The sequence below is a fragment of the Calidris pugnax genome, unplaced genomic scaffold (assembly GCF_001431845.1).
Source record: "Calidris pugnax isolate Ruff unplaced genomic scaffold, ASM143184v1 scaffold50, whole genome shotgun sequence".
Lineage (NCBI taxonomy): Eukaryota > Metazoa > Chordata > Aves > Charadriiformes > Scolopacidae > Calidris > Calidris pugnax.
In genome coordinates, this window is record NW_015090780.1 from 258,696 (window position 1) to 284,313 (window position 25,618).

The 25,618-nt window shown below is 51.1% G+C and overlaps 1 protein-coding gene across 1 annotated transcript in view; it reads left to right on the forward strand.

The window, feature by feature from the left end:
* Positions 1 to 6,412: 6,412 nt before the first annotated feature.
* NOL4L (nucleolar protein 4-like) overlaps positions 6,413 to 25,618 on the forward strand; it is a 55,024-nt gene continuing 35,818 nt past the window's right edge. The window contains exons 1-3 of the mRNA XM_014956674.1: positions 6,413 to 6,563; positions 10,334 to 10,445; positions 14,913 to 15,022. Coding sequence (XP_014812160.1) covers positions 6,492 to 6,563; positions 10,334 to 10,445; positions 14,913 to 15,022 — 294 coding nt within the window. The 5' untranslated portion in view covers positions 6,413 to 6,491. The remainder of the gene's footprint in view (positions 6,564 to 10,333; positions 10,446 to 14,912; positions 15,023 to 25,618) is intronic.

Here is a 25,618-nt window from a genome sequence, read left to right on the forward strand (position 1 = left end):
TCTTTGTGCTTTGGTTTCCCCTGGAGGAATGAAGTCTCCTGGGCTGGAGTGAAGCTCAGCTGATGAGCAGAGCCGGGGCTGGTTTTACTGCAGTAAGTAGGACTGTAGCTGTAAAGTGCAGGATGGGACTTCGTGTTTGCTTGGCGGTTCGTGCAAAATGACATCGATGCTTAGCGCAGGGAAACATCATCAACATTTCAGCAAACACTTTCCCCCCATTTTTCAACCAGAAGTGATCAGAAAAATCTCCCAGCAAAATATTGCCAGGAGAAAAAAAGAGCAAAATCTGTAAGTGAGAGCATTTCCCATAGTCTTCTGATGGGTTCTTTTTATTATGAGCAATACAGCTGATACTGTTCTCAGCCTAGCATTTCCCAAGTGCCTATTTCTAAGGCTCGCACTGGTGCCCGTGGCATGAGGGACAAGAGGAAGAGGGAAGTTCGAGGAATTTAGCTCTTCTTTCTCCTCGCAGCATTAGCAGAGGGAGCCTGCTGTGGTTTAACATATCCCCCGCAAAAGCTGCTTTCATCCTACACCTAAATACCATGAGGAGTGAACTTCCTAAAGCCCTGGAGAAGTCTAAATATAGAAGCCAATCAAGGGCTGACTTCCCAGAGATGAGAAGTACCAAGAACGGTTTCTTGATCAAAAGTTGTAAGAGTCCATATTGAAATAAAACGTCTGTTTTGGTACCGAAGCCTGTGCAGAAGGAGTAATTGCAGAGGTGGGCTGTGCTGCCTGTGCTCGCTGCTCTGTCTGCCGGTGGTACCCAACGGCGCCGGGCACGGGAGGCAGCCGGGGAGGCCATGGGCTGCCCAGGGAGATGGACTCGAGGTATCATCCGTGAAGCACCTGATGGGGATGTCTCTGGACCCCATGGCAGGATTTAATCCCTTCCTGTATGTCGTAGTTTCTGTCCAACTGCTTTTTGCTGTGCGTGTCGGCTCCTTGTTACAGTTGATTTTTTTTCCAAAGAGCAGAGATTTCCTTAGAGCAAAACACAAAGTGTAAAAATTAGACAGGCACCTTAAAGAGAAAAGAGAACAGAGTGCTTCAGGTAAAACACAGCCCCAAGTTTGCTAATCTCAGAACAGGTACATGACGGCACCTTTGTGCACGCAGCAGAGGGAACCACCGAGGGTTTTCAGTGCAGGCAAGGGATGGCTGATTGCCGCAGAGATAGTGCTGCCGAGCAAGGGCTGGGGAACCCGTGGTCAGGCCATGGGGTGGCTTGCCCCAGCGTGGGACCGGGGAACCCTGGTCCTGACCTGGCTGGGGGAAGGCAGCTGTGCCCCGCTGTCTGCAGGCAGCAGGAACGCAGGCTGAGAGAACCATGCTGCGTCTTTCCTGCATGCAAGGGAGGTGACCTTGAGGGGCAGCTCGATACAGCTGGCCCCAAACCTCCCGGTCGGGTGGCCTGAGGATGAGGGTGACAGCGGCCCTTCCAGACAGCAGCGGGAATTTAGAGTTTAACGTACTGGGGAGGGGGAGATGCCGTGGCTGGGAGATACGGAGATGAGCACTTCCATGTGGGAGGCATGAGAAGAAGCGAGGGCAGAGGGTCTGCTCCCCGGCCGGAGAAGAGAGCGCAGCCATTATCAGGCAGGGCTCTGTCGGCAGGAAGCGGCTTTTGACTCACAGGAAGCTGAATTCGGCTGGTATCAGCCCCTCGCGCGAAGGCCAGGGGAGCATTTTATCTGCCGTTGAACACAGCAGATGGGGAAGCAGTCGGCACTCCCTCCCATCCTTCTCCTGCTCCAGCAACCCCCTGCCCAATGGCCTTCCCCTCTGAAAAGGGCAGCTTCTCTGTGGAGCAGCAAAGCAGGGGCAGCTTCCCGGGCCCTAGGAAAGCTGCCAGCCCCACTGGAGGAGGCAGAGATTGTCCCTGCCAGCCAGTGCCAGGGCAGAGCTAGGACCTTCCAGGCGTTTTGAGCCCAGCCCAGGCAGGTACTGGGTTCTCCAGTTGGTCTGAAGAGGTGTTGGAAGCACATAAGCTTTGGAGAGCTGGCTCCCTGGCTTGCAGCTCAGATTAAATCCTCTCCTAAATCAGAGAATCTGAGGCAGGGAAGGGCTCGCAGGGACGGGGAGCCCCGTGGTCGGAGCCTGCTGCTCATCCCTCGGCCTCTCCATGGAGCTGCCCCGGGGTTGGGAGTCTGGTTTCGCGCGGGGCGGTGGCAGCTCGCAGGGTCTCGGGGTGGATGGAGGTCACCGCCGAGGGGATCGGATGGCAGCCGCCAGCCCTAGACCTGCCGCCCTTGTGGAAAACCCGGTTTGCTTGTCGGCGCTGTAGTTTAGCAGCGAATCCCTCCGGCTATGACAGTTTTCACACACAGGCCGGGCCAGCCCAGGAATGGCGGCAGGGGCCTGCGGTGGCCCAGCGGGTCGCAGGGAGCGGGAAGGAGCCGGCTGGGTGGGGGGATGCCGGCCATGGAGGCGTGCGGGTGCCGCTGTGGGGCTCTAAGGCAGGGCAGGCCCGTGTGGGAGCCATGGCAGGGCTGCCAGGAGAGCAGCCGGGAGCAGGCGGGACAGCTGGGGCCTGGGGCGGCGGCAGCCTGCCCCGTCCCGGGGGGCCTGCCCACACCCCGGGGCCGTGGGGTGCGGGACGCGGGGTGCCCGCAGCCGTGGACCGTGTCCGGTGGGGGCCCTGCGGGCGTGAGGAGGAGGCGGCGGCGGGCCCGGCCCGGCCCGGGGGAGCGGATTACCGCCGGCAGCGCGCGGCCCCGCCGGTTGCCATGGTTACCCCGCTACCTGCCGGCGGGGCCTCAGCCCGGGCCGGGCGGGGAGAGCGGGGGGGGGCGGCCTCCCTTCCTTCCCTCCCTCCCTCTCTCCCTCCCCGCCGCCGCGGCAGATGTCACCGGGCCCCGCCGCCGCACGGGGCTGGCCGGGCCCCGTCCCCGTCCCCTCACACCGAGCCGGGCCGCCCCCCTGCCCCGAGGGCCCGGCCCCGGGCTGCGGCGGGGGTCGCCTGGGGAGGATGGAGGGCGGGAAGGGGGAGCGGGCCCCGGGGGGACGGGGGTCGAGCGGGCCCTCCGGCAGGCTCTGAGGGAGGGAGGGCGGCTGCCGAGAACAAAGATGCCGGGGCAGGGGCTGGGCGGGTGAGCGCTGGCAGCGCCATGGCCGGTCCCCACCGCCTGTGGTGGCGCAGCCCATCCCGGTGCCTCGCCCCAGGACATCTCCTCCGCCTGAAATGGCTGTCGCCTCTTCACCCGGCCACGCTGGCCTCGGTGATGACGGTCACCTTCTCCCCGGGGCGGTGAGGTGACCCCGGCCCGAAGCAGCCCCCCTCCCGGCATGGCTCTGGGCTATAAATAGCACCCGGTTGCCCGAGAGCTGGAGGTGGCCGCGATGAGCCGGGAGCGAAGGCGCAGGGTGGGCGAGATGGAGGCCGAGGAGGTGCGAGAGGGACCCAGGCACCGGGGCCGTGCAAGAGGCTGGAGGGGGTGGGCAGGGGGACGGGGGGCTACGGGGGATCGTGAGGTGCGTGGAGGAGGCAGGTGAAAATATGTGGGACTAGAGGAGGTGGGGAAAACAAAGGCACTGGGGAGGAAAAAGACCTGGTGGGGAAACTTGGAGGAGAGGAGGTGAGAGGAGAGCGAGCGCTGACGATGCTGGGAAGGTGGGGAGGCGGCAGGAGAATGGGGGGTTGAGATCTGTGGGATGGGGTACGCAGGGATGGAGGAGAAACTGGGAAGGGGGAGAGACAAACTAATGCTGGGCAAACGTAGGGAAAAGGAGGATGCCTGTAAGGTGGCAAAGGGGCTTTCGTTCCTCAGCACCTGAAATGCCTCCTGCTCCCAAACGCTTACCTCAAGGCTGAGCTTTGCTCCTGAAATCTTTTACTCATTTTGGGGGCAGGTGACTTCCAACAAAGCTGCAGCATCAGAAGGGGGTAAAAGCAGCCCTTATTCCCATCCTTCTTCCCAAATGAATTTTTATTGCTTTTTAAACCTAAGGGTTTTTAAGCCGTTCTGAGATATTATGGGCTCTGACTCATGCCTTGAATACCCGTGAGCAATACGGGGTGTGGAAGAAGGAACCAGAGGGCCGTGGGCCCCTCTGAGAGGTAGTCTATAGTGTGTGTGTGTCCTCTTAAATGCTAGGTCAACATTTGGTTATATTGCCAGATATAAACCTCTGTAATCCTAGAAGCACTGACTTGATACTGCTTCTTATACCCAGTGGCTTTGATACCGCATGCGTCTCACCTGCTTCCCAGAGCTAAATAATCATCACGGGGAGAGAAGTCACAAGGCTGACGAGGGGATGGAGAGATGCGAGGAGTCAGGGGAGGGTCACTGCAGGGAATGGGATGTTGAGGATGCAGATCCAGCATCCAACCGGGGTGGAGAAGGCAGCACTGGATGAGCAGAGAGACTGTAGCAGTGCCCAGACCCTGAGGTTACCGTAACTGCATTCGTTCTGAAACCAAAGAGGAAATAGGGAACCACTGGCCATGCAGGGAGGAGGGTTTTAGTTGGCTGGGATGGCCCTGGAAATAGTGATTGGCGTACAGGTTTGGTTACAACCTTCATTTTGAGGGCTCTTCTTCTTGCATCTGACTCTGCATTTTCTCTTGATGCATTTTTCTTTGTCCTGTTTCTGTAATTATCCTCATTTCAACCTCGCTCTGAGGATTATTGGTCAGTAGGAAGCCTCCTAATGCCCGCTCCTCCTTGGCAGGGGAATACCCATGCCCTCGATTCAAGTGAAACTCCCCGAACCGGTGACAGAAGAAATTAGATCTATATTCCTCAAAGACACTCCCGCGGGGGAAGTTTCCCGACCCTCACCACGGCAGCACTGCCACCCTGCCCCTTGTGTTCGTTCTCAATATTCTCTTTGTTACAGCCACCTTTATATACGGCTCAGGGCTCCCCGGGGAAGGCAGAGGTGGCTTGTGTTGGAAAATCCTCATGCCTGTGTCCCGGGTGAGCACACCAACCCATCCCACTGCGGTTCGTGCCGAGTACAGCGGTCTCTGTTCCAAAATTGGGGTGAGGAGCCAACTTTAACGGGCAGCGCTTTACATTAAAAGACAGCTCCCCCAAGAAAATAGTCTTTAGCAGAAAGCTAAAGTCCCTCTAAATGATTGATTTCTGAGAGTCCCCTGACTGGTGGCTTAAGAACAGCATTTATTCAATCTATAGACCGCATAAGATACACAGAGCCCAACCTCCCGTAACAAACAAAAAATGAAGGTTAGGAGACGGGGTGTTCCCTTTGCCTGCAGCCCTCTGCCAGCCGCTGCCAGCCCGCACGGGTGAAAAAGAGAGTTCTCAGGTCCTTGAGATGTGCAGGTTACTACTCACCAGCCTGGTGTGCACCAGCTGGATGGCATCCAAGCACACCTTTCCCGAAAGCGGGCCTCAAAAGGATGCATTATATACATATATATGTATGTATAGGTGTATATAATATATATATTCTTATATATGTATAATATATATACACATATATACAGCTGGCTATGCAACAATGGCATTTTTTTCAAGGAAGAGGCTAAACAACCTCCCGAAGCCTGGCCCTTTTTCGGTACCCCCTGCCATTACAGTAGCCACTGGCTGTCCCCGTTAGCCCTCCCCGTTCTGGTGCTCTGTGCCGGAGCCCCGTTAGCAGCTGCTGGGTACCGAAGGCTGCCTCCCCTTCCCACGGCGCACCCTGCCAGCGTGAGCTGACACCGCCGGTGCCAGTCAGCTCGGAGGAGCCCTGCTCCCCACACTTCCCACTCCCACCAGTCTGTCACCACTGCCGTGTGGCAGAATTACTGCCTCCTGCTCGCCGGCACATCCGAACACACAAAGAGCTGTGCTGCTGCTGCTGCTGCCAGCGCTCAGCTGCTCTGCGTATGCGAGAGAAGGGAGGGTGCCTTGGAAAGGTCAGCGCGGGGAAGGAGGGCGATTCTGTCTCCTTCCTTTAGGGGCCGTATCCTGGCATCGCAGTGAAGCCTTGTCCCGCCGGCTGATCCCTGTCCACGGGGACTGCAGCCAGGCAGGGTGACCCACGTTGGGGGGCTTCCCAGGATGGTTTAGTACCATGTGCAGGTCCAAAGAGCTTCCTCTGCCTGTTCTCTGCCTACCAGAATCATCCCAAATTATGAAAATTGAATTTCTTGATTGGTTGTGACTCCACTCTGGACTCTTCCCTTTTTTTTTTTTTTTTTTTTTGTTCCTGGCCCAGTTTCACTGCCAGCTTTAAGCAGCACAACAGCAGCAGCCGCCACTGCCCTGGCTACAGCAAGATCCTCCCTGGAGCACTGTTTAATTTATCCCCCACATCCCCCGTGCCCAAGGCAGCCCGGGGCTGGAGCACCGTGGCTCTGCCCCCTCCAACCGCGTTAGCCCCGGGCCGATCTTGTCACCCCTGTCACCCATCGCTGACACTAACTCAACTTGCCTGCACTGTTGTAGGGGGCAGATGGACTGTCGGAGCCCGAGGGCATCTCTCTGAAACGCGTGGCTGTGGTGGAAGATTTCTTTGACATCATATACTCGATGCATGTGGAGAGCTCGTCGGAGCCGGGCAAAGCACCCAAACATGCCGGGCAGAAGAAAACCTACCGAGCGGTGAGACTCCCCCTTTCGCGTGCCCCGGGCAGCGAGGGGATGGGAGTGAAGGGGCAGAGGGGCCGTGGGCACCCCATGGGGATGGGGACAGGGATGGGGACAGGGATGGGAGGGCGGGCAGAAGCAGAGCCGCTGGCAGCAGGAGGCAGAGGCGAAGGACAGTCCTGTTTGCCTGTGCGGGGAGGCGTGAGGAAGGAGTCCTTTGAAGGCAGAGCAGCTCTGCTGGGGAGATGGGAAACTGGGCTGCAGTGGCAGCACGATGGTACGGCTGCTTGGAGAGGAAAGACCAAGTGAATCATACAAAGACAACTGTACATGTCTGTGGGGGAAAAAAAAACCAACACAAAACCTAAAAAGAGAAATGCTCAGTATTACTGATGGGCAAGGAGATGTTTGCCCAGTCCCCTGTGCACTCTGCCCCACACCATCTGCCTCCCTGTCTCCCTTGGCCTCAGGGAAATGTCTTATGTGGGCTTTGAAGGGCAGGAGCAGACAGGGAAAGGGACAGGGACATGGCCAGAGTCTGTCCCTCTTCCCCAGTCGGGTGGATGCTCTCACCAGCCCATGGCTGGGCTTCCTCCAGTACAAAATGGAGGCAGGCACTGAGCTAAGTCTTGTCAGGTGCTCCATGGATGCTGAGAACCAGCTCTATCCATCCTGAAACCACTCTAGTTAGGTCAGGAATAATTTAGCTTGAAGTGTGCTTCTCCAGGGAGCTTGCTTTTTCTCCTGACTCTGCAGAGCCCTTCAACGCAAACATTTGGGCTCTCCTTTTGCAAGAAGAGCTGAATTTACTGTCCAAACCCAAGCTACTCCCTTGAATCCTACAGCCCTAAGGACCAAGTCGCCTAGAGACAGAAGTGGCTGGCTGGCGGCTCGTGTCTCTGGTGTATACATCATCTTGGAGAGGTCTGTGCAGGCTGCCCTGGTCTCTGCGATGATGCCTGAGATTATGCAGGGCTGGATGTGCTGCCAGAGCTGGCTCAGGGGTGGAGTCTGTCCTGCCCGTCCTACCTCTGTCCCTGTGTCCATCCCCAGCTCTTTGTGCTGGCGGTGCCCAAAGGGGCAGCCCAGTGCCCTGCAGCCCCCGGCGTGTGGTGGGAGCCCCCAGGGAGCAGGGCTGCGAACACAGAGCTCATGGCACCGCTCCATGCCCTGCACGCTCAACTCCTGCCCCTGCAGCACAGCCCTTGGGGTTGGTGACCTCTTTATAATCCGGGGAGGGGGCAGCCCCACCAGCACGACCGCGACGCAAAAACTTTCCACTCATTTCCCCCGCAGACCACTCCGACCCTCCCTTAATTCCTTCAATTCAGCTCTCTGGAGGACTAATCTGTGCCCTGCACAGCCTCGGGGGAGCAGGCTGGATCCGTCTGTTTTCCCAGGCCTGCTCGCAGCAGTCAGAGAGCTTCACGCTCCACCCCTCCGTCTCCCTCTTGAGCTGAGATCATCACATTAGCAGCCTGTATCCCCTCCTGACCTGGCAGGACGCTGCTGGCTGGGCTGGCTGGCCTCACTCATGCCCTGTCTCCCTGGGAGAGCGCCTTTGCAGCCGGGGCTGGAAGGTGAAATGCTGCATAGCGGCACCCCGCGCCCTGGCTCGGGTGCACAAAGGGATGCTGCTGGGCGGTCACCTCGGGAGGTTTCAGTGTCCCCTGCCGTTTCTCTCTCCCTCTCCTTTTCCCCACCGTTTCTGATTAGAGGCACCGGAGAGTTTGCCCTTGTCCGTGACCTCCGGAGGGAGGCAATCAGAAAGGGAGTTTGGATGGGAGATAACTCATCAAGGGAGCTGTCTGCTCTGCAGAGCATCAAATCAGCTGAGAAATAACAACTGTATCACTAAAATTAGCTGAACATTTGCAGCAGAGACTGTGGCCTTGCTGGAGCAAAAAGAGGCAGGGAAGCCGGGCTGAGCCCCGCAGGCAGTGCACAGGGACGGTTCCCTGCCTGCGCCACAGCACCACGTTTGCCACCGGCAATTTTCAGGCCCCTAATTTCAGCCTTTCTGTGGCAGTCCCTAGTGCTCCTGCATTGATAAATATCACGCAGAGGCAAAGGCTGAGCTGGGCAGCCCTTCAGTCACAGCAGAGCTCGATGGGGCTGGAGCTAAAGGAGGAGGAGAATCCCATGAGGACCAGGCACCGCATCCTCCATTTGAACGGCTGGGACAAGGTCCCTGCCTGAACTTTCCACCCATCTGGCATTAGCATGAATGTAAAACCTCGGGCTCTGCTGCCGCTCAGTGGAGACAAATGTCTCTCCCTCCCACCGCAACAGCGGGTCACGGGGCTGCTTTAGCCATGATGGAGCAAACCCTCTGCCCCATTGCACGCCTTCTACAAGATTATTTTATTCCAAGCTTAAGCTTCTACCCCGTAGGGTAGAAAAAAGGCTTGGAATTTAGGTATTTTTATGTTTTGTCAACAAAATAAGGTGGGAGGGTGATGCCCGGCGGCCAGAGCAGGGGGATCAGGACATCCTGGGCTGCTCTCCTGGCTGGGCCCCGTCACCAGCCATCGCTGGCGAGGTGTCTGGTTGCATCCCTGCTTCCCGTTATGAGCCCCACTTCTGCCGGGCTCGCAGCCCCGAGGACTGGCACAAACAATTGAATTTCTGTCTGCTTTATGACCCCACTTGTAAGTGCTGTGACCCCTGCTAGGGTCACGGCCCCTGGTTTGGGAACCGCCGTGCTAGGACAAGTCACTTAGACCAAACAGGATGGGTGATTAACCGTAGGAACCAACCCCAAAGTAAGAGGTGGGCTCTCCACCTCTTAATGCCTTCCAATTAAGACCAGATGTCTTCCTGGAAGATGTTTTAGGCAAACCACGGAGCTGCAGGAGAACCTGGGTGAAGTTCCCTGACTTGTGCTACACAGAAGGTCAGACTCCATGATTTGATGGTCTCTTATGGCCTTACAGAAATCTACATTAAAATTGCCTCATTCCTTCTCCAAATAACCTAGTCTTGATCTCTAGAAATACTGTAAAATTGCTGCTGGCAGGGATTAATTGGAACAAGAGGACTGTCTGATAGCCAGGTACCTTCTGTGGGTGCTTAGGTCTGGATATAGTGTTTAACTTCAGGCATCCAAGTTTTAAATATTTATCCTTGGCTTTTCCTCATCTGTAAAATACAAATATCCCACAAAGGTTCAGGAGACTTAATTCATTACTGTTTGTAAAAATGTTTTCAATTCCCTAGATAAAATATGTCACAGAAGTGCAAAGTATTATTAACAGTAATTGATTGTCATTGTGGGAAAAAGTGACCTGCCCTTACAAAAGATTAATGGATTCTTCAGGTTACTGGTGTGATGGTAATTAACAATGCAAACAGAGCTGACGAGACCTTACGTTCCCATTTGATTCTTACACGTTTGTAGCTTTGCTCTGCCCAGACTTTGAAGGAGTTTCTGGAAAGGAGTGGCCACGCAGGGAGCCCGAAGGTCTGTCCCAGTGCCTTTCTCACACACCAGTTACCCTCCCAAAATGTTCTTCCAGTTGGAAGAAATGTTCCTACAGTTGATACAGTGGGAGGGATTCAGGGATCCCAGGACGGGAAGGATGTGTTGCTGTGAGTCGTTGATGCTCTCAGCCAGGCTGAGCAGGCGTTGATGTTCTTGGCCAGGCTGAGCAGGCGTTGATGTTCTGGTCCAGGCTGAGCAGGCAAGGTGGGAGGGTGCTGGTGGCGTCCCACGCCCCCCACCCTGCTCTCCCTTAGGCATTCTCCCTCGCCCAGGACATACAGCCCTCTTGTTGTTTCCCCAGATTGCAGAGACCTACGCTTTTCTCCCGAGAGAAGCTGTGACCAGGTTCCTGATGAGTTGCACCGAGTGCCAGAAGAGGATGCATTTCAACTCCAACGGACTGGAGCCCAAAGGTAAAGGCCAGTGAATTCTGCCAGCAGAGCTGACACAGCGTTTCCTACCAGCGTGGTATCACTGATAGCTCTCAGGATATGGTCCCGTTGATGAGATACTTCTTAACCTAATGGTTTTCCTAACTTACGTTATTTTTCATGCCCTTTTATAGCCAAGCTGAAAGAATTGCTCAAATCTGTTTTTTCTGTCACTGTTTTCAGCTTAGAGAGCAGAGACAGCCGAGCTTTCTTTCCCAGCTTCCCCAGTGCAGCCTCACAAAGCTTGGGTCAAAAATATTGCAGCTACGTCTGCAGTCAACCCATAATCGTATATGGGTGGAAACTTCGATTTCTGAAAAAATATGACCTGAAGTTTTTCCTTTAAACTATTAATTTTGTAATGAAAAGCACTGAATATGTCTGAAATAACTGAAGTTTCTGATAAAGAGGTAATTTGAATTAATAGATATGCACGTCATGATCCTATTTTTGATAACAGAAAGTGTTTTGGTAATCAAAGTTATATTATGCCTATGCATACAGCCAATTAGTGTGGCCATTGTGGTGGTTGGCTCATTATGGTTCTTTTGTAAACGGAATCAATCTGCAGCTCCTAGGCTTAAAGGATATAAACAGTGCATAGAATGGGACCAGGTTTTCTTCCAGCAAAAATGGTTAAAGTTGATGTTTGTGTGGTTTTTTTTCTGAATTACAAACTTGTTCATGACCGAGTGCAAAGCATTAAACTGAGTCTGAGATGTTTCACCCAACAGAATTGCTTCTTTTAAAGAAACATAAGCAAACTGCAGAGTCCCACTATTTCAAAACTGTTAAGGCAAACAGGCTCATTTGGCAGCTCTTATCAAGCAGAGAAGCAGAATTAAATGAACAAAGGGCCCAACAATAGAAAATTTCTTATATTAAATACTGATTTCCAACTGTTTACTGCTAGGAGCAGAGCTAGGGACAGCCCAGAGGTTCCGTTTAAGTGGATTATGTGCCAGCTACCCGAAGCTAGTGACTGAAATGCTTTGTACTTGTTATATTTTTTAGAAACTCTCCAAATAATCCTATGTGACATTTATTAGTCTAAGCTCCATTACCACAGAACTTCCCCCTCTGCCAGCTAAGGGCCCGATCCCTCTTTCCAATTAGGTCAAGAGAAGTTTTGGCCTTTGGCCTCACTGGGAGCAAACCTGACCTTTACAATGATTGTGCTGCATCTGTCACGGGTGACATTCCCAGTGCTGTGGCTGCAGCCGTCGGCTCCGTGGACGGGAAAGGCTGTGGGATGAGTCAGGCCAACGAGGATGTCTCCTCTTGGCTTGACCCAAAGCAGGACACTGCACTACACGCCTGGCACTAGCTGAGCCATCCACCCCAGAGCTCTGGATCCTGTTTTCAGGAGGCAGCTGATGAAAAGGGTCATTGTTCCATCAGGGACTCCCTCCCTCCCACCCACCATCTCCTCCTCTCCCTCCCCTGCCTCCCCAAGGACACGGCAACCACCCTGGCTCAGAGGCAGAACTTTGGGTGCTAATTACCCTCCCCAGAGTGTTCCTAGCTGTGGAAACCGTTATCAGGGCTGACATCTGACTGTCCTGAGAAAAATTATAAATTAATATCAATAATCTCGTGAAGCTTTCCCCCTTAGATGTTCTCTTAAAAAGAAATCAAAAAGGAAAAGAAATGATCCTGCACATAAAAAGTCCTGCTTCTTACCACCAGGACTGGAAGGACAGAAGTGCCTTTCTGCTCTGAGTACTACCTAAATAGTGACTAAGTACCTGTGAAAATGCATAGAGTAGATTAGATAAGGTAATTTTTACTGGGGAAGAGTGTCTGATTTCAGTAATACATATTCAGGAATTTATCGGGAGCAAATCACCTGAAAAACCATTGGGGTGATAGAAGAGTTATCTCGGTGTATGCACATGCATACACACACAAAAGCATATATAGGTAAGATTGAACTCTGTAAGATGAAAAAAATTAAGTCATTCCCATCTCCTCCCCATTAAACAAATCTCAACACATTTCATTTGTGATCACAAAAATCCCTAATTAAACGTATCTGACATCAAACCCTCCAGGGTACCCACATAATTCATATAAGCAAATTGTCTTGCTTATGGGAAACTTTGAACATCACTGGACTTCGCTGTGATCTCTTTACACTGTTACTAAATTAGGACTATTTCCAGTGGGGTTATACAAGTGTGGAATTAGGATCGAATAAACCATTCTGCCTGTGCCGTCTGTGTGTCAAACATGGGGCATGTGATGTAGAGAACTTTTTGAAAAATGAGCTATAGGATTCCAGTAGCCCCCTCTGGTGACGTAGGATATGAGGATTGTACCCATGGAGTCCCCCAGGCCTTTTAAAACAAAGGTTTTCTTTCTTTTCGAGTTAGCTTAAAAAAGAAAAAAAGGTTTGGGTTTCTCAGGCTCAAGCTCTTATCTGTTGCAGTTGCACAAATTCACAGTAAATTTGTGGCTGCTAATGGGATTATTCCAGATTTACATCAGGGTGGTTTCAGGCAGAATCTAAGCACCAAAGATCATCTACCTCCCTCTTCCTCCCCACGTGAGGATGCGGAGCTGCTTCTCTTGAGCCTCATTCATTTCTGCAGCGGCTGAAATATCAAGTGGGGGATGGCAGGAGAGCGACATATCATCCTCCCAGGTCGGAAAGCCTCACCTCATCCACACCTTGTGCTTCAAGGAAAGAGCAGCTCTGTCTTTGTTAACTCTTAGCAAATGCTTTCCTAAACTCCTCCTAAAAACTCAAATATGAATGACTCATTGAAGGGGAAGCACCCCTTGCACTGGGATTTTAGCACCTTTTCATCACAAAGTAACCTCCTTGCACAGTAGAATAATGGATATTTTGTGTGCTTAATATAGAAAGATGTAGCTCTTAATTTGTGGGCTGAAGCATGACAGAGACCACTGAAATACAGCTATGAGAAGGGAGGAATTAGTTTACAAGGTTCCTAAAAGCTTTGCACCTTCATATTTGAGCAAGTTGATGGCCTGAGTAGCTCTGCCCCCCTTTCCTGCATCCACGGGCAGGAAGACTTCAGTTGCCCAGGGATGAATTAGATGGATCTGGAAAAGAAGCATTGTATTTCCATGGACCCAGTTAGCGTCTTGATACAGAAGGCTTGCAAAAAACCTATGTGATGTTTAAGCCAGTTACAGAAAGTTTTTGGGTCAGGTCATTTCCTAATCAGACGTGATAGATCTGGTATTTCCAGAGGTGTGGAGCGTCTGCAGGTCTGCTGAGTTTCACTGGGATTTTTTGATATTCAGCATTTCTGAAAAGCAGGCCCGTTATGGTTGGGTTGATGGGTTTTCTAAGGTGCTGTAAAACATTTTGTGCAGGCTCTTTTTCAAGGGGCTGGGTCAGAGGTGCCTGTGAAACCAGTGACCCCAGAAAATGCAAGCCAGCCAGGGAGATTCAGAGACTAGAATGGAAACCTCCCACCATCGGTTTACCTTCAGCTCCTAGAAATCCTTCTTCCCTGTCTGCTGTTGCTTAAGCTCACTTTCCAGTGGACACCACACATCCCTTCAGAGTGTGCTGGAACGCTGGGTAGATTCTCCACACTTGGACCTTCCTGTACTGAGGGCAAAGAAATCTTCCTTTTGGGCAACAGCCACCCCTGTGGGAAATGGCAGCTTTCCTCTTAAACAAACCCATTGCACAGACCTGTAAATTTGGTGTTAAAATAGATGATTCTAGCCATCTGCATGACCTACATGGAGAGCTCATAAGGTCCATGGTGATGATGGCAGAGCTGACAAATCTTTGAGGGTTCAGAAAAATCACTGAGAATTTGCTTTATGGGGACTCCTCTGGTCTGGCAAGACAAAACCATTGGCAGGAGCGGTCTGAATCTAGAGTGATCTCTAGAGCTCAATAAGATGCAGTCAGAGGAATCAACAGGAAGAATTTAAATTAAAGTTCTTTAAAATTAAGTTTGTGTTTTAATGAGTGTGTTAAAAATAATCTTCATCACCAGATAGAGATACTTAATAAGTTGCCTTAATGTTAACTCCTACCTGAGGGAATCCCAGCAAAATTGGCAAGACTTTGCAATGCTAAAGCAAGCTGCAAATATATTCTTGTTCATCAACCTCTGCATAAATCCCATTTGCATGGAAGTGCTTCTGAGGCATCAGCAAGACTCAGTTCCTTCCTCTGCTACATTCTAGTTTGGTAGACTGAAAAATTATATGTGACGTGTAGTCTTTTTTGCAGGTGACAGCAAGGCTCTTTTTTTTTTATCAAACAACATCTGTTCTGTAATTATGTTCTTGGTGAGGTCATGTTCTTATAGGGACCTGCGCTCAGCGGGCACCAGCTCTAGCTGGGGATTTTAAGTGCTTCTAAATACCTAAGTTTAACAATTACGGGCACACATCGTAGCTTTGTGCTTCCGCATCCCTGTATCTAAATAAAGTTTTTCCTCTGTTCTTCAGAGAGTGAACCACCTTCCTCTTTGGTTTCTGGGATCATTGACTACAACATGCCCCTCACCTCTACCTACCTGAAGCAAATGAAGCTGCGGGTAATGAATTCCCAGGAACAGGTGAGTCGCGCTCCGGGCGCAGGGCGGTGCGAGGGGCAGAACGGGTTTCTGCCCATGCTGGGGGGGTGAAGGTGCTTTGTTGGTGCTTGGCACATTGATTTTTGGAGGATGCTTTTGGAAATGGATGGTTTGTCCAGGTGGGTCAGGCTCTGAGACCAAGTAGAGCGAGTGTTGGTGCCTGGAAGTTGGGAGGATGGTGTGTCTTTGATCTTTTGGCTCAGACAAAGCCGAGAGGGCTACTTCAGAGTCATGTAGGTGGAAAGGAGCAGAAATGAAGTTGATGCAGTTATTGCTTATAACAGTCTGCTTGTTTTTTTAGACGTACAGTTCTTCTAAGGAATTGTCTTAAAAATAAATATGGCAAATAGGAATTTGTTTCTTTACCTGCTCCTAATTGCCTGGGAGCTTTAGCAGATGGGGTCTGAAACCCAGACCTTGCTTTGGTTGCTCCGGTGCTCTCTTAAACTGATTGGCAACTTGAGGAAGTTCAACTGCAGCTACTCAGCCCACGTGTCCAAGTGGGAGAAGGCTCAGTGGTTTGATGAGAGCGTTAAGCCACTGGGTTTTGATTTGGGAATGGATGGGGCAGACTGCCACAGGATTATACCCAGGCTGTGCAATTTGCTGAAGTTCTGCAGCTGCAGAATTAGCTATGGGAACCTCTGTGCACCATGGAAACAGTCTATAAAAAGAAAAGTATGTTTTACTTGCTCCCCACAATCTGCACTGGAAGCCAGTGCTGGATTTTCTTTCCAGCACACTGAAACCTGAATCTGGTCTCACACATTACTGCCAGTTGCAAGAAGTGAAAGAGTTTGCTCTGTGCAGTGGTGGAAAACATTGCTGAGAACTTGAACTGTGAAGTTGTGCCCAGTGGGTATCTAAAGGGACATTGGTCAGAGCATCCATTGCCAGGGTGTAAAATGCCAGATGGGGGGTTGCTGTCAGGAGGTAGAGAGATACTGAGCTCCTCCATCGCTTCGGCAGTGAAACCATCCTGCTGGAGGACAAAATGGCATCTGACTGGAAGCATTTCTGTGGTTGGTGCTTTTCCCCTTTGCATGTGTTGGATGCTTGAGTGGGTTTAAGGTTGTGTTTGCAGTAAGTTATGTTTTGGGCTTTTGAAATGTGAAAGGCTGAGATGAGCCAGGTCTTGAGCTCGGCCTGGATCGGGCGGTGGAACTATAGACAGTTCTGGAGGGCAGCTGGACTGGGGTAAACTGGGATGAGCTGGGGTAAACTGGGATGAGCTGGGCTGGACTGAGCTGAGCTGAGCTGGGGACATGGAGTGGACGGATGTGCTGCTTCGTGGCATCTCATGGCTGCTTCAGGACCACTTTTGGATAAACAGGATCGAAAGTTGACATTTTCCAACCACCTTTGGCTTGTGCCAAGTGTTCGCTGGGTCTCAGTGTAACTCCTAGCAGAGAGGCGTTGAGATTCCCGACCCCACTGTGTCCATACTGATGACTACCAACCTGTTCTTCCCCAAGGTTAAGGACTCAGTGGGTCGTGAAGGCTATCTCTGCTTCTCAGCATTTGAGGAGGTTCTTTCAAGTGGAGTTTGATGTATAAAAAAGGATGTACTGAGAGGTTTTTCTAGTTACCACTTACGCGTTTTCGACCAGTTCCTCTTGGCTTCCAAACCTCTGTTCAGGAGAAGTGTGTTATGAAGCTTCATTAGACTCCTGTACTAGTTTCTACAGGTAGAAAGCTGGATTTGCAGTTTGATCTTATTTCCATAATAAAAAACACTCCTGAAGCTGGCAGGCTTTAGTACTGAATCTTGAGTTTTGAAGCCGCACATGCTTAGGGGTGCTTTTTTTGAGAACTTTGGTTGGTAATTTAGAGATTAGAAAGTTTATGCCCTGAATTTTGGTGTAGCAGTTTGCACTGGAGCTATTACTAGATAGATAGATAGAACGTGCTGCTGACACGAATACTCCTGAAGCCAGCTAAGATTGGAATAGAAGCGTATGTCATACGGGAACAAAAAAGGGACCAGCTGAGGCAACCAGCAGTTGTTGGTTTAGATCATAAATCAAACGGCTTGATGTTATTCCCTGCCTCTAAAGTTTTTCTTTTTCTGAGCTCTCATCGGTAGGTTGCAGTGCAGCTTTCTAAGCTTTTCAAGCTGTAGCAGCCAAGGGAGAAACCCATTTGGAAGAAGTAAAATTAGCTGTTCAGTGTGTTACTGAAACTGATTCCTGAGAGCAAAATAACAAAAGATCAGCCTTATTGCTCAGACTTCTGAAGCATTACAGCTTTCCATCAGATCTGGAGGTAACGACAGTGTGGAGAGGACAAAGGTGGTGGGACCTGGTGGAGAAAATCCAGTTGGTGCCATCCATTCCGAGATATGGGATGGTGCCCGACGTCCCCTGGGGAAACAAGTGCCCTGCTCCTAAGGCAGTTCGGGCTGTACCTGGAGCTGCCGGTGCTGAAGCCTGTGTGAAGGAAGAGAGGAAAAGCAGAATGAACCCAGAAATTGTCTGTTTAGCACAGCTGAAAATGTGCTGTTTCCTATTGCATGTGATCATATCAATACCAGGCTTCAGTTCCCTCCACCAAGCATTTCTTTCCTTCTTCATGCCTTGCACTGTAAATACCACAGTACCATACTTTTTTCCTGGAGGATCCTGGTGGTCTTTGAGGAGCACGGGTGGTGAAACACAGGCTGCTGCTCTCCCCAAGGAGAGAACTTTAAGGTTAGGGAGTTGCAGCTGTTTGGGGTTCCAGATGTTTACAAACTGTGAAATTCCTCTAAAGATAATATAAATAATTCTGACTTAATAGAAATAATTCTATACGCTGTACGGTTTTTATATATCAACGTTTACAAAACAATGTTGGTTCCTCTCTATCTCAGCTTTCTGCCATGCCACCTTACTGCCTTGCACTCACCAACATTTGATGGTGAGAATAGAAATTACTTAAGCAACTGCCTTGTGTTCTACTTGGCTTTAGCCAAAACCCAATTATTTGTACTCAGCAGCACCAGGAGGAACTAGCTTCACTTGGGGTAACAATGAATGAATTTATGCCAAAGTGGCCTTTTAACTTCATTATTCAGGGGAAAAAAAAAAATGTGTGCATGTAACTGTAATTTATTAGTGCTGTTAAGCACATCAGTATTAGGGCAGCAGTGTCTCCATGAGGAAGCACAGCCAGAAGAACCTTAGAGAAAGCATTTTATCTCCGCTTAGGGACAAAAAACAGTCAGGAGAGAAGCTCTTTACATGGTTGCTCACAAAATGAAGAGAGTTCCTGCAGAATATATTTCAATATATTTCTTGGAGTCAGTACATTTATTCTGGCATGACGGAAAACAACTGTGACCCGTGTTGCTTAAATTGGGTTCACTAGAACGTACAGGAGCTCCTGGGGTGTGAGTCTTCCTTCATTCCTATTTTATACCAATTTTCACATGGGTGAGAAAAATCAGGCCCTGTTCCACAGAGTGCAGCATTTCAGGGGATCTACTGAGGCATTAAAGCGTCTTTGAACTTCTGACCTTCCCAATCTAGCAGCAAAAAAGAATGAAAAGAAGATATTTGATATTTATCTGTAATGATCTTTCCACCTCATTTTCAAACGATAAATATTAGCATTTTTTAATGATTGGTTATTTGAGTTTATTGCAGTAATTTTCCAAACAACCTTTTCTGTCTTATTCGAACTCAGCCTTGGATTTATTTTTCATGCCACGCTGTCGGGCGTGATTTCCACTGGTGGCTGGTAGAATATTAAGATTTTAAAAGAAGAAATCCATGCAATACCAGGCTCACTCTCTGCTCTGGAGATGTTGCCGCTGCCTAGGCAGACAGAGTCCAGGGCCGAGTAACCAGGTTTAAATGATACAGAAACATTTTCAAAGGTTGCTTCAATGACTGCTGACAGAAGGTCATGCAATCAGTGAATGGCAGGAGCTGCTCTTGGTTGGGAAATAACACAAGAGCTTTTCTTGTTGCTATGGCTTTGCTACGCTGACTTGTAAGTGTTTGAAAGGGACAGAGCCTTGTCCTGCACCATCACACACTCCATCCATCAGTAATTTCCCTGTAAACCTGGAGTGTGTGACAGCGCGTGGATGTGAAGTGGTTTTCAAAACACAATTTCAAGCAGTGTTTTAACAGCAGAGTAGTCCTGGAAGGGGGCGTGGAGGGGTTCATATCCCATGGATGTACAGGGAATTGGCTTCGTCTAATGGTGGCAAGGACCAAGCCTCCTTTGCAGGATTTGGGAGCTCATGGAGCCTCGTGACCAAAGGCTGGTTTGCGATGTTCAGTCCTCCTCCTCTCACCTCTTATTGTGCTTGCTCTTCAGTGTCTCAGAGGGCTTGGGTATTACCAGAACAGCTACGATGCATCTTCCCCTGGCAGCTCGCTTGCTTCCTTCTGCTTTGGATCCATCTCCAGGCTAATCCTGGGGGTGCAGAGCTGGCACAGAGGAGGCAGCAGAGGCAGGGAGGGGAGCGAGCGGCTGGAGAAGAGGGCACTCTAGATCTTCATTTTCCATCTGTAAGTTCACTACTGAGAATTGTGGACATCTCCTTTTACATAGTCCAGGGACCAGAACCAAATGTGGCAGAGCCAGCAGCTGCTGTGTAAGATCCAGGACCTGGATTTATCTGTTCGAGTGCTTAGCGAAGAGATCCCAAAGAAGTGCAGTATGTGTTCATAGATGCATGGAGAAGGCAGAAGCATGCAGTCAGTATTTGGAAGGAAGTGGGATGATGCGTTTATATCACATGAGGATGATAAGGTACTTCCCAGTCCATTAAAGAGGGTGTTAAACATCATCAGGAATAAACATCTCTATATCAACTTGACGAGAGAACTCTTATTCAAGAGGCCTTTTCTGGGCTTGGGAAGATCTTTGTTTCCTGATGTTGATTTTTAAGACATTTTTGAGCACTAGAGGAGTTCCCTGATGCATTCTTACCCACAGAAGAAAAGGGAATATTGGCTGTACACACAGAATGAGGCACTGTGACCATAGCTGTTTGAAATACAGATTTAATCTATGTGATAAAGGCTTGCTCTTAGATCTGCATCAGCAAAGCCCTCTAGTGGAGATGCAGCTTCTGCTGGCAGAAGTGGGCTTTGCCTGATAAATTGAAATTACGCCCTAAATGAGAGACTTTGTCCAGGCGAAAGCCGGGGAGGCAGGTTCAGCCGTCATAACAGCCTTCTTTACTGGCAAAGATAGTTTAGCAAAACTTTCATCCTTGGCCTTAATGGCTCATGAGATGCAGGAGGTCAGATGATCAAACCGTTTAGCCTGGTTTCAGGCTTGTGTGAATGGCTCGCTTTCAGTGAAGGTCAACCCATTTTTGTTATTGGAATTAACTCTGACGTTCCCAGCTAGTAAAAACTTAAGAGCTTCTATTTCCTGTTGTGTAGGTCTTTCAGTATTTTCCCCAGGGCCGCTGCGTTACAGGTGAGCTTTGGGTTTGTTCAGTGCAGGCTCAGTGCAAGCAAACAGCTTGAGACCCTGACTTGGGCTGGCTCTGAGAAATTCTGCCGCTCCAGCTTTCATCTTCAAATGAGGTGTGACACCAAGGCCCTGACTCTTCACAGTTTTATGGAAAATCACGCTATTTTCTGTAAGAAAGAAGGTGTTAATTTAAATGAAGTGGCATTGCCCAATTCCAGTGATGCTGGGCACAATTCATCCTCCTCAGCTGCTCAGGTGTATTTACTTGCTGCGTACAACTGGTCTGGTCCATTTTCCTCACTGGTAGGTGTGCACTGGTGGAGAGAAGCTGGTCCCTTTCCTGCTCTCTGTTTGTTTCTCCGTGATGTTTTCCAGCTCGTCTAAGGTCCTGGAGAAGTGGCTGAGGGATGGTTAGAAGTTTCTCCCACTCTTGGTGGAGCTGTGGTTGTCGTGCTAGTGAGGGCTGGGATGGATTGAGCAGGAGCAGGGCTTGGCAGACCAGATGTGAACCGAGCAGCAGGAGCCTGTGGTGGTGGGAGTGCCTGGGAGGAAGGATGGGTCGGTGGCACTTGGCTGGGGACTGTAGAGTCCCCATGGCTGGTGACAGTGACTCCTCAGAGCTCAGCACAGCACGGATGTGGCCACCCGGACAGGCTGGCCCACAAAGCTCATGTGGGTTCCCTGCCCTGGTGTGGAATCCACCAAGGATTCTCCTCGGTGCACGTTATCCAGCAGTGCAGTCTGAATAGCCTGCTAAAACCGAGCTGCTTGAGCCCGTTTCTGGGAACACTGAATGATTATGGCCGGAAACCACATTATATGTCTTTAATTCATCATTTCTTCCAAGTACATTGGTGAGGAGAGATGCTGCCCATTCCCTGCGGATGTGGCCATCAGGACAGGCTGGCCCACAAAGCTCATGTGGGTTCCCTGCCCTGGTGTGGAATCCACCAAGGATTCTCCTCGGTGCACGTTATCCAGCAGTGCAGTCTGAATAGCCTGCTAAAACCGAGCTGCTTGAGCCCGTTTCTGGGAACACTGAATGATTATGGCCGGAAACCACATTATATGTCTTTAATTCATCATTTCTTCCAAGTACATTGGTGAGGAGAGATGCTGCCCATTCCCTGTGCAGTATCCAGCATCAAAGGCAGCAGTTCCCAGTAGAGCTGGAAACAAAGTTTTGATTCAGGTAAAGTGGAAGCAGGAAACATTCTCAGAGGAGAAACCAGGGTGATGAAAGCATTTAACATCCATGGAATAGTCTCATGGATCCAGTTAAATTTATCCCGTACCTGTGGAAGGCTTTGCACGGTGAGGTTTTCTGCGCCGTCTCCCAAGCTCGGGTGCCGACGTGCTATATGTTGACTTTGATCAAGTCACACAAATGGCTGTTTCTTAATTGCCTTCTCCCTTTAAAAAGGGGATAATACCTTAGAGAGACTTCTGAGGTCTCGCTCACTAATAAAGCTCTTCAAGAGCCTGGATGGCAACTACTTTGAGAGTGCGAACAATTATTAATGATTTCCGTTATTATGGAAGATGAAGCTGTGTGGTTCAGCTTTTTAACCTTGAATCGTGTGCTTGCTTTTGTTTCCGCTGCTGTTAAACCTGTGCAGGCAGGCTTGCACCTTGCACAGGCTCCTCGGGCCCACGTCACGAGCCTTGTGTGTGCAAAAAGAGTCGTGTGTATTTGAGGAGTCAGTTTTACTCACAACGATGGATTCTGAAAAGCACAATATGGCTTAAGAATGGCGAAAAATGGGTTTAGTGGTGGTTCTGTTTATGTTGTCTCGATTCTGATTTGGGTGCCCGAGAGATAAGCTGTGAAGGTCATCTTCACTGTGTAAAACAATGCAGACATTCCTGCCAGTGCTGTGGGTTCAGGCTTTGGCAAGAAATACTTGGGAATCTTTGCCTACGATTGACCCAGCCCTTCAAACAGCCGTTCCCTGTACTCCAGAGGAAGGCAAATTCCACCCGTAGAAACAACTCCTTTACTTGGCAGTGACTGGGGTGCCCTGTGAAGTACAGAGCTGTATTTCCTTTCCATCTCTTGGTCTTGGCTCCTGGGGAAAAAAAAACCCTTTTATTCATGCATATGCCAGATGCTAACAACTGCTACTTTTACAGAAGGAGCAACCAAGATGAAGTGGGAATGCAGTCCTCAGCCCACAACAAATCTGGTCTATAATAAAGTTTCCCAAATCTTTACTCCCCCCTTTTTTTTTTTTCCCCTGACTCTGCTCTGGATGCCAGCTAAGTTAAAATACAGTGTTGATAAAAGCTGTGTATCCCCTTCGTTCCATGCGACTGGGGCCCTCCTTTAGCAGCTCTTCTTGCCCCCCTTTCCTTACCGACCCCACCCCTGAGAGATGCACATTTTAATGCTTGTTACCCAGTGAGGTTTGATGGTCATGGAGGACCCGATGCAGGAGGTCCCATTTGTTATTTAACCTACTTTTCAGAGGCACAAGAACATCAAGTGACTCGCACAAGGTCGCCCATGAGTCAGTGACTCCTCTGGCATGATGGCCGGATCCTGCCGTCCTGCAGTCCCCTGCTCTCACCACTTGATCACTGTGCCCACACTCCTCAACAACACAACTATTCAATTAAGCTCCTACGGTGCCTTAAATGTAGTTTATTCCTGGGTTTGACAGCAGCCCTGGTATTCTTGCAGAGCCTTGCCTTAGGAAATTACGACAGATGAGGTCAGGGCATTGCTAGCGATGCCCTTAGAAGCATCGCTGCCTGGCACGCAGGCAGGATGCACGGTGCAGGGGCTGTTACAGCCACGGCACGGCTCTTCTTGGGACCTGCAGCTCAGTTTCCAGTAGCATCCGATGAGATCCTGTCTGGGAAGCACAGCCTGACAGGGAGCCCCAAGTTTTCTGCACGGGCAGATCTGTGTCCCTGGGAAGGGGTTTGGAGGGACCAGAAGTAATGAACACATTGCAAGGAGAGAGGGAAGGAAGCAACTTATAAATAATATATTTGATGTATGTTATATATATATAATATAATAACAGTAGTACTGGTTTATTATGTGTTTTGTTTTTTTTTTTAACATGGAATCCCGTAAGGCACTTACCCCTGTTCCTGACAACTTGATAAATTATTATTACCAATTCTATATCTAATTGCCAGTTATTTCCCCCTAGATAATTTGAATCTGAAAAATACCCACTAGGAAGGAGCTTGCCATGCTGTTCCCCAAAGCTTCCCTCACTGTTTCTGGGGGCAGCCCCTCTTCTGCCGGTGAGCCCCACTTCTGCCAGCTTCGTGACCCCGAGCGCTGGCACAAACAATTGCATTTCTGTCGGGCTCATGACCCCACTTGTAACAGTGGTGACCCCCCCCGGGGTCAGGACCCCTCCCCTGCATGGGGAAAAGCTCCTGCCCAGCAGCTATTGCTGGATTGCTCTTCCTGCCTCGCTCCCTGTGTGGACGCGGCTGCTCGACACTAAGTTTGCCGATGTGAAATTTAGGTTAATCCATTTCCAAAGTGGATTAACCTAACCCACACAAAGGCACTTAGTATAAAATAAGAGTGTCCACATGGTGAGGCAGCACAGAATAGTGACTGAGCTTCAAACTTGCACCCTGGCTGGTTTGTGTCCCCTGCGAGCTCCCCCAAAAAGAGGGGCAGGCGCCTCGCTCCCAAGGGGGATGTGCTCGCCTAAATGGCTTTAAGCCGGTCTAGCTCAAAGACGAAGGAGTAAACAAAGCCCAGCAATGGGAAGGGGTTAAAAGCCCGCTCCACTGAGGTCCACGGCAAGTCTCCTGTTCACCTTAAATGGTCAGGATTTTATTTTAGCTTCAGGGAGGAGCAGCAGCCATTGAGCTGGAAGTGAGCGCAGAGCAGGCCCCCAGGCTGGGGGCTAGCAGCCCGCTGCCCTCCCAGCCGGCCGCTTCCTGCAGGAGCATGGGAGGCCCCCAGGGCTCTGCTCTCGCCCTTCAGCCTCTGGCTCCATAGATCAACCTGGAGGAGATGGAAATGCAATACCCAGTGATACCCATTTTCACCTCCAGCCTCGGATCCTCCCAGCCCGCCCCTCCTCCCTTGCAGGCTTTCCCTGGCAGTGAAGTGGTTAACGCTGGAGTAGAAAACATCATAATTGGACATCCGCACTAACAAGCCATAAACACGAATGTGGCAGTTCCCATCCTCGGCTCTGGCACCGGCCTACCACAGGCTCTGCCGTGGAATCCCTCACACTTGGTTTATTTCATAAAAATTTCCTTCGTAACCATTAAACAGCGAGAGACACGGGACAGGCCAGGGAGGGGGATGCCAAGAGGCTGGCACCCATCACGGTCATCCCCAACCAACCTGGTGGGAGGTCACTGACCCACTGCCCTCGGGGCTCTGCCTGGGAGCGGGTACCATCCTGGGGGATGCAGGACACCGGGCACTGCCCGCCCGGAGCTGGGTGACAGCATCCCCATCCCTCCCCAGGGAGCTGGCAATGGGACCTGTGCTGGGGGCAATGGGTGAGCTGGGTGGGCAAAGCCTGGCTGTCAAGGAGCTGCCCTGGAAAAGCCACTGGTTTAACAACAGCCGAGATCCAACGTTGAGACAGAGGCTGCAGCGTTGAGTGATGCTGCTGCTGGCAGAGCGGGGTCCTCTTCTGCTCCCTCGGTGGGAGAGGGAGAATCATCTGAAACAAAAGGATTCAGCAGAGGAGGAGGAGGAGGAGGCAGCGCAGGGGCCTGGGCACCGCTGCACCCACCGAGCGCAGGGGAAGGGGGGCTGCGGGGCACCCACCCAGCTCCCGGGGGACTCACTGCCGGGGGGGGTCCCGTAACTTGCGCCCGGTAACGGAGCTCCGGGGGCCGGGGTGGGCCGGGCTGGGCTGCGGGTCCCCGGGCCGTACCGTGCCGCTTTCATCCCCCCACCCTGAGCTGAGTCTCCCCGGATGGGTTACACCCCCCACCCCCCCCCGGGGCTGTACCGTGCCGAGGATGCCCGGGCGGGTTGCATCCCCCCCGGGGGCTGTACCGTGCCGTACCGATCCGTACCGAGCCCTGCCGCCGGCCGTGCATTCTCGCCGCTCTCCAGCAGGCGCCCGGCCCTGGACATTGTCTTCTTCCTCCGGGAGGAAGGGCCCTCCCCGGCCCTTCCACAATGTGCTCTTCCAGGCGCGCCCCCCC